The sequence below is a fragment of the Cupressus sempervirens genome, chromosome 8, assembly GCF_028749045.1.
Source record: "Cupressus sempervirens isolate cs-2001-9-10 chromosome 8, ASM2874904v1, whole genome shotgun sequence".
NCBI classification, from domain to species: Eukaryota; Viridiplantae; Streptophyta; class Pinopsida; order Cupressales; family Cupressaceae; genus Cupressus; species Cupressus sempervirens.
The window spans coordinates 787,068,896-787,077,257 of record NC_143125.1 but is presented as its reverse complement, the minus strand read 5'-3'; the positions used below and the strand labels follow the sequence as shown (position 1 = coordinate 787,077,257).

Genomic DNA, 8,362 nt, shown 5'->3' with positions numbered 1-8,362 from the left:
GTAGTAGATGAATGCAGTATTCCTCATTGCTCTTTGTTGGTCTCATTGTTGGTGTGAGTATATAGGTCAACAGATAATTTTGTCCGTTTTCCTCCTTGTATTGTTTGGTATGCATGTCAGAACGCTTTCATCTATATTTTAGATATTATGTCTATTCTTTGCACCTGCGGTGATATATAAGCATACATTATTGTTGCTAATTATTGACATCTGCTGTTTATGATTTATTTTATAGTTGCGGAGACGAATGTTGAAGATTTCTCTGTATTATTTTTCACACCACTTATTTTTAAGGTATTTTGAATGGAGGACTGGGAAATCTTACTTGTTTTCATCTTTTTCAAGATATACCATGTTGTGGTGGTCTCTAATGAGAATGCGCTATTCGTCTAGATTCTCAGGTTATCTCCTTCACCTTTAAGCAGATCTAATCTTTGAATATGAAATTTTTGTTTGGCTTTTTTCCTACAAAAACTTTCATCATCTCTGTTTTGTACTTGATACGACTGTAGGTAGCCATGACATTCCAAAACTATTTGAGCGTTTATTTCATATGAATTGTATGACAAATCACTACATTTTCCACAGCACTGCGACTTCATTCTACAAGACAGTTTGAACAGGGTCAACGTTGGCAAATAGCATCCACGCTTTTCTTTCTCCATTTTCTCTGGCTTTTTTAGTGTCATGAGTTCCATCGTTGGGCCTTATTTGACTTGGCAGTCACCATATCCGTCTTTGGCTGGCTTAGTCTTGGATGATTTCTATTATGTTGGCCATTTTTGCGAGTGCTATTTGGGTTTACAAGGTCTAGATTGGGTTAATCTGTTTCTACACAAGGTAAAAAAAGGCCAAAAACCAAAAGGTAAGAGTAGGAATACATTACAGTTGTTGCTGATTTCTCTAATTTTTGCTGAAAGGGGACTAATATATGCAACTTTATGTGATCGATGGTTATGTTGATGAGTATATGTTATTTGTATGGGCATCAGCCTGCATATTTAATCAGTATTCATATGTCTCCACATTTTCCTTGTGCTTGAGCATTGATACCCAGTTGAGTTTCACTGGGGAAACTGAAAAAAATTTGGAGGAAAATTTCAGAGGAAATTGTCTCGTTTCTACTAATCTTGTTCCTAAATTATTTTTCTATTCAAATAGTATTCAAGGATTCATTTAAATTTTCAGTACACTAACTGTTCTTTTGCTATTTTCCTAAATAAATTTCATTAGAAGGATTTTTGGTGTGATACTATAATGCTCTTTTTAGGTCAAATTGCTAGGGAAAATGAGTAACAAAGGGACTGTAATTCTACTAGAGTCCTGTGGTAGAACACTCAATCATGCATGAGAGGATTTTGAATATATACTCCTAGCTATTCCATGTCAGAGTACATTTTGAACTATAGAGTGATGGAGAAACAATTCAAACCCGATAGCATACAACGTTTTAGCATTTCAAAAACAAGGCAGAAGTCAGAAGATATCCCCGATACCTTTTGATTCACTTAGAAATCAAAATTTTGTTAAACATTAGAAATGATAAATTGCTTACTAATGTTATAGTTGTGAAAGTTTAGTTTTCAACAACTTTTCCAAATTGATAGCTATTTAATTTTATATCTTCATTATATCTGCCCGCTCTAAAGTTTTATTATTGCCAAAAGTTTAACTATTAAATCAATAATTGGCCTAGTAACAGGATTGCAATTTTAATATAAGTCAATTATTACAGTAACTTACTGATGTTAGTTAGAATTGACAGCAAATGCACTCAAATTAAAGAGAAAAAATCAAATCTCTTCTCTGCATTCTAACCATATGCACTAACAGATAATTTTTTTTCTTCTAAATAGCACAATTCAACTAGCAAGAATTGGAAATCAATTTCAGCAGAAACTAGGCACTTTGCATCCTTGTTTTAAGGAAGTATGTGTGTATGTTTATTTTAAAGAAGTATGCGAGAATTTGATTACTCCTTTTATAGTCAAGAAACATTTTGCACTGCACTTTTCTCAAAGCAAGAGAGCTTTGAAGTTGAGCATGGTTTTACAAAATTCCTGTTTGATAAATCATAAATTTAATGAAGCTTCACGCAGCTCCAACAAACACTCTGGATTCATCAATGTATGGTTCAATATATAGTGATAGTTATACAATGTTGTTGATTTGTGAATCTCCTAATAATTGAAAGTTTGAAATAATAGGCCTCTGTTCAAACTGTTGTAGAATAGATTGAAGCAATAGACCTCCATTTAAACTATTTTAGAACAGTTCAAAAATGGAACGAAAGAAGCTCCATAGATGAGATTACAAATCAAAGTGCCTCTAGGCTCACACCTTAAGAATTATACCTAAGATGTGTACAACCTATAATAAAATCATAATGAAATAATCCTAGGCAATATGTTGAAAGAGATTGAACACTAAGGTTCCTTGAGCATCATTAATAAAATTTCATTCCATGCATCAATTGGGCCTGGCAAGCACCAATGTAGACAGTCGTTTGGAACAGGCTGATTAGCTTTGTTTTGTGACAAAGAATTGGTATCTCTATATTTTCCTGGGTGCCCATCTGGTCTTAGTAGACTACAGTATGTAATGTCCATCAGCTTTATCATGGAGCCATTAGGAGCCTTTTCCTTTGTTCCATTTTTAAATTCCTCTATAACAATCTTGTGCATCTCTTTATTAACACCATCGAGTTCAACCTCACCTTTCTTGTAGGGTGCAGTTCTATTGCACGTGCCTCCTGTGGACCATTGACCATTTTCAAAGTGATCTACTGTGAAGGTTTGCAGAAAAGCAGTGCCTTGGAATCCTGGCAGTAAATGGATTCCTTCAAGTGCAGCTCTAATAGCATGTCTGAATGCAAAATAGAAGCCCAACTGTGTGGTATTGACTCCTTCACAATTGTGGCAACCTACTACCTCATCTTTCATAATGTAGACACCCGATTGTGGAAGCCAATGTCCAATTGATAGAACAAGGGCATCTGTATTTGGTAGCAAAGTCACCCATTCTGGGTCTAAAACATCTAGGTGGAGCTTTACAACTCCGCTCGGAACTCCCTTGAACTCTTCCTTTGTTACTTTTACAAGATACGGTGACCATAAAACCATCAATGTAAAGTTATATGATGGAAAGTACCAGTGTGAAAATATATTATCCTTGTCTTTGTATGTGTTGTTTGGATATTCAACCTGCACAGGACAAGGTTGAATTAGATATTATAAAGAACCAAAGATCCTGAGAAAATCAGGAATGATAAAGAGATTACAAATCAAAGTTTCATGAGACTAGTATTTTCTCAAGTAATAGTGTTCAGTTCAGAGCTGTTTAAAAAGATACACCTTAGAAAGCATGCACAAAAGAGATTGCATCTGGTTACGGGCTACTGAATCACCCACAAAAGCCCAAACTTTTCCCTTAACTAATTGTAAGAACATTGTAGCATTGAATCGTGGAAGGTTGCACCCAGTTGGTTTCCATCTCCAGTATAAGTATTCTTTGTCAGGACGACCATTCCTCATGCAATTTTGGTGGCCTTGAATATGAGCACAGGTCTCATTTGTATAAAGAGGTCCCTCTGAATCGTGGACCCACTTCCCTTTAAAAAGGTTGCACTTCCCTGAGATCATTTAAAATGCAAATTAATTTGGATCACATGTGACTCAACAGGTGAAACATAAATCACTGATCTATAATTGGATTTTAGAATCTAGATAGATTGATCTAGAGTATTACAATTAGGTATATTGAATTGGTACTCAAGTTTTGGTTTATCAATGTACCGGGATAATAAACTTATTATAGCTGTATTTGTTTCTAATATAGAGGTTATAAGCCCGTGAAAGGCCTAAATCATTTATATAGTTGGGTTTACAGCATGGATATCAGAAAACGATTATGGCCTCAATAATGTATATACAGAAATCTCAATAAAGATCTGGTTTTTTAATATGGACATTATAAGCCTTTGGCAGCCCTATCCATGTGTGTTGAAGAAATGTTTGTTTGAAAACTAGAATATTTAATGGTATTGTAAGCCTATGAATTGATTTGTGTGTGCACTTTGTGGAATATAATCATGGACATTGTCGTATCTATACGACAGCCTCAATTTCCTGTTTACATTGTTTCAAGCTCTTTGTTAAAAGTAGATTTAATACTTCGAAAGTTGGTATTAGTTGCAAGCAATATTTTCACAAACAATCTAATACAGATGAAGATCATAGAGATTTTAACAGGGAAGCTCACAAATTCCCACAAATTCTAACAGGGAAATTTAACATGTTCTATTCACAAATATTCTGACAAAGAAACAAACTAATTATGCTAGAAAAGGCACCAAATGCAGTCAGAAAGGACATCACTTTATTTACTATTATTATATATTGAAAATCGTATACGAACCTTGTGCTTCTTACGGGCAACAACAGGAGACTTACAAGCTTATTAGAGCTCCTTACGTGAACCCGCACTAGAAACAACAATTGATAGGCCAAGATTCACAACTTAGAATCCATATTATACAATGAGACAAATACAACCAATGGAAGACCAAGAGTCCCAACTTAGAATCCACATTTTACAATGAGACAAATACAACCAATGGAAGACTATGATTCACAACTTAGAATTCCACAAAGAAGTCACTCTTGGGATTTGAATAAAGGTCTCCACAATGAGAACTCATTGCTTCAACCAAGCCAAACCCCTTGGACTTCATTTAGTATTATTGCCCTAGTTTATCATAAAAAATAGCTACCCACCTTGAAAATACTAGGAACTGGTTGTGCAAAAACCACAAAACATAAACCCTGTTAATGAAAAACTGTTGACCCCTCTTAGACTATTTATGGGCAAATCCAAAACATTTACATACCTGATTGACTGCCCTTTGAAGCTTTGCCTTCACCATCATTTGGCTTTATCTGTTTGATTTGGCTTCTGTTCTCAAAGCTACTTGCCGCGTTCACTCCATCATTGAGAAGCAATGAATGCATGGCATTGGCATCTGCCTTTTGTGGTTGTATGGGGAAAACCAACATGGGTTGAGGTTCAAGATTTTCCAAACCACCACTAAATCGAACAGAACTGAAAGTCGATGACGGGCCTACTCCAGAGATCCCTGTAATTCCCTCTATCAAGAACAAATTGGGTGCACTGAAAATGGTAATCACCAGTGCAAAGGGAAGAAAAACCACCAGGATCCATATCAGAAACAGCTTCCTATTCAAAATCAGTTTTGATATATCAATCCGAATTGGAGAATCCATGTTAACTAGAGTTCCAGAAATAAATGGCAATCTGTAAACTAGCAAACCACAAGATCATGTTTGAAGCCCTGCTGGTACATTCTTCTTAACACAAATCAGGAAGCTCGACTCCTTGTAAATCACAGGTTACTAGAAAGTTGCATTCTAAAGGATTTTCTCTTCCTTTATCAAATTGTTGGAACTGAGCTTTATAATGAATTGTTGTTATTTTCATTTTTGTTTTGGTGTAAGAATCACTTGCAACAAACAATCTTGACAGCTATAACTATTAGGCAATATTTTTTTGAATTTCTTTACTTTACTGTGATATATCAACTCATCCCTCAGAATAGGGCCATTTATTTTCCTTCTTTCTCACCTCTCTAATCCCCATACTAACTCGTTTACCTTCCATTGTATTCCAATGAATTTTGACGTAATTCACATAATCGTTTGGTATCTCTGATGTCTTCATTTAACAAGAATGTTTGGCATTTCAACAAACTCATGATTATGATTGATCTGAAAATCAACTTCAACAAATAAATGCCTCACATTGGCCTTGTTGGTGAAAGGGAATAGTTCTATTTCTTCAACGACCTACCATGATATTAACAGTTGAATCTAAGATATTTAAAATGTCAATGCGTGCGTCTGCCGACAACATAAATAGTCCAGTCTTATCAGGTAAAATCTTATGCATTCTCCTGATCACATTTTAACAGCTCAATCTTAAAGTGCAAAATATTATGCAATCATGTGACCGCAACATGAACAGTGCAATCTTGATAAGTAAAATAGTATGGACACCTGTGCTCACAACAATAATGTTTGAACAGATTCTTCGCTATCAATGATTAGGTTGATAATGCAGAGTATTAAATATATTTGAAGGATGTTGAGACATCAATCTTGAAGTTTATGCAGAATTAAAATATATAGTTGGACAAAATAAACGTTATTTTTAAAAGATTGTGTTACAGAAAAAATAAATATTTAGGTGACACAATATACATTGCTATTTTGTTTGCTTAAATTATTTCATTGTATTTTGAAATTATTTTATTTATAATACCATGGGTGCAATATTTTTGGGTTAAATTTAGGAATTGCTTTAAATTATTTTATTTTTGTTTGATGAGTTTTTTTGTAATACATTTGTTTTTCTTTTCTACTTTTATTTTTATTTTTGGAAAATCTATCTTTCATTATCGTCATTTCTGGTGGAGCATGTTTTAAGATTATCGTCATTTTTGGTGGAGCATGTTTTAAGATAGGTCTCTCAAATATAATGTGTCTTCTAAGACCAACTTCTTATCAAAGATGACCTTGAGGAAGATGTCATTATAATGGCCAAAATTAAAGCCCTTGTGATTTTATAAAACCTTTCAAAAATTGGCTCATGAATATCTTTATAAAATTAAATTGAAGCTTTCTAAGAAAAATTATAAACAAAGGAAATATAAGATTCAAACTTGAGTTTAATGACCTTATAGTCAGTTGCAGTTGGAGAATGATCACCTTGTTTTATGTCTCTTACAAAATCATTATAAAGGCGTTTTCTCAAAAACTTCATATTCTTTTTTAAAAGTATTTAATTTTAACAAACTAGATTAACCAAATCTAGGTGTATTTTTATATATAATACCATTGTGGTCTAGGAGAGAGTAGAAAGGGTTAGACATTCATAATGAGAAGGCGTGTTTATTTAATTGACTTTGCTAAATTTTATGATCACATTGAGTGGCTACTTAATATTCTTGTTATATGTAGCAAGCTTTAGTATTTCATCCTTGATTTGTGTTTTATTAATTATGCTCTTAGTTAATGACTTTGGGTGGACTATCATCAATGGTCAACAATTTCCTTCATTTGGGATTTGTTGACACAAAAGTCTGCAACGACCTTGTGTAACATGGAAACGACCTCCAAGTGTGGGACTTGTGCTTTGAGGTCGAATCTCTGGAGAAGGTTGACTTCCTCACTATCAAGGTGCACCTAAACTACTGCCTGAGAGGAAAAGGGAGAAGGAGAATAGAAGTTAAATGTAGAAAGCGAAAGGGAGGTGATGCATCGAGATAGAATTGTGGTTACAACTCTGCCCACAACTACACAAAACATCAATGAAACACTCAAATACACAGATCTGGACTCTATTCTACCCTCTTAGACCTTGCATGCAGGTTTGTAGTTAATTAAATGCTAAAAGGAAGGACATCTTCATAGTGCAACAATCATCAACATATTAAACACAACATATAACTTTAAGAAGTAGGAAAGAAACATTCAAAACAAGGCAAGACAGATGCACAAATTGTAAATGAAGAAGAGGTAAGAAATAAAGCTATTTCATTAATGGAAGACAAAAGTTGTAGAGCATAATGCTGCTGCAAAATAAAAGCAGAGAAGAACCCTTAAGAAATATTTACAACTTGCCTTTATAGAGTTCAGACATAACTTTGATATTTACATTGAGTTCAAACCCTAAATTGGTGGAGTTGAGTTACAGAGGAGAGTAATAACTAAGTATTATAAAAAATCTGATCTTGAAGTGCAATCTATTGCTGGAAGTGACAGGTAGGGCAAAAAATAATGCATCCAACCATACAAGATCAAATCACCAAAGATTTGATTATTTCATGCATTAAAGAGGCACGAAGTGCAATGACATTATGCAAACAAGGCCCAAGAAGTCGCTCAACATTGAAGAACAAGCCCCCATAGCATGCCATGGAGAAAAAATGCAGGGAGGGATAATCGACATCTTATCCTCCTACAAAATGTAGGGTTGACCACAGGGGGAATCTGGTTTCTCCCAAAAAAAAATGATGGTCATCGATGAAGGTCTTCTCTTTGAAATAGACAGTCCATATATCGTAGGAAATCTTCCCAATGAGAGATTTAAGTCACAATTGTCAATGTAGATTCTCCCCTCAAAACAGACAGCTAAGATGTAGCGAGGCGACTCCTCCTAACGAAGGAAGCAGATAACATGAAAGGTGGTGATCCACACCAAGTGGTGTAGTTCCAAGCTTTAGAGCCTCACGAAGACATTGCGAAGTGAGGAAACACTAGAATGGCAATGCGTGGCAGCATCATAG

General features: G+C 34.7%; 1 protein-coding gene across 1 annotated transcript; it reads right to left on the bottom strand.

The window, feature by feature from the left end:
* Positions 1 to 2,047: 2,047 nt before the first annotated feature.
* Positions 2,048 to 5,747, bottom strand: LOC149544761 (protein trichome birefringence-like 24). The gene is made up of 3 exons (XM_089795339.1): positions 4,889 to 5,747; positions 3,354 to 3,631; positions 2,048 to 3,203 (listed from the first exon to the last, which is right to left on the bottom strand). The coding sequence occupies exons 1-3, from the start codon at positions 5,280 to 5,282 to the stop codon at positions 2,427 to 2,429; spliced, it is 1,449 nt and encodes a 482-aa protein (XP_089651465.1). The 5' UTR covers positions 5,283 to 5,747; the 3' UTR covers positions 2,048 to 2,426.
* Between the last annotated feature and the right edge of the window lie 2,615 nt (positions 5,748 to 8,362).

What these genes read in the sequence shown, in the direction of transcription:
- LOC149544761 (XM_089795339.1), bottom strand. Translation starts at nt 5,282, where the DNA reads ATGGATTCTCCAATTCGGATTGATATATCAAAACTGATTTTGAATAGG. An exon ending in TTCAAAGGGCAGTCAATCAG is followed by an intron (nt 3,632 to 4,888) that starts GTATGTAAATGT and finishes AAATGATCTCAG; the next exon opens with GGAAGTGCAACCTTTTTAAA. An exon ending in TTTTGTGCATGCTTTCTAAG is followed by an intron (nt 3,204 to 3,353) that starts GTGTATCTTTTT and finishes TGTCCTGTGCAG; the next exon opens with GTTGAATATCCAAACAACAC.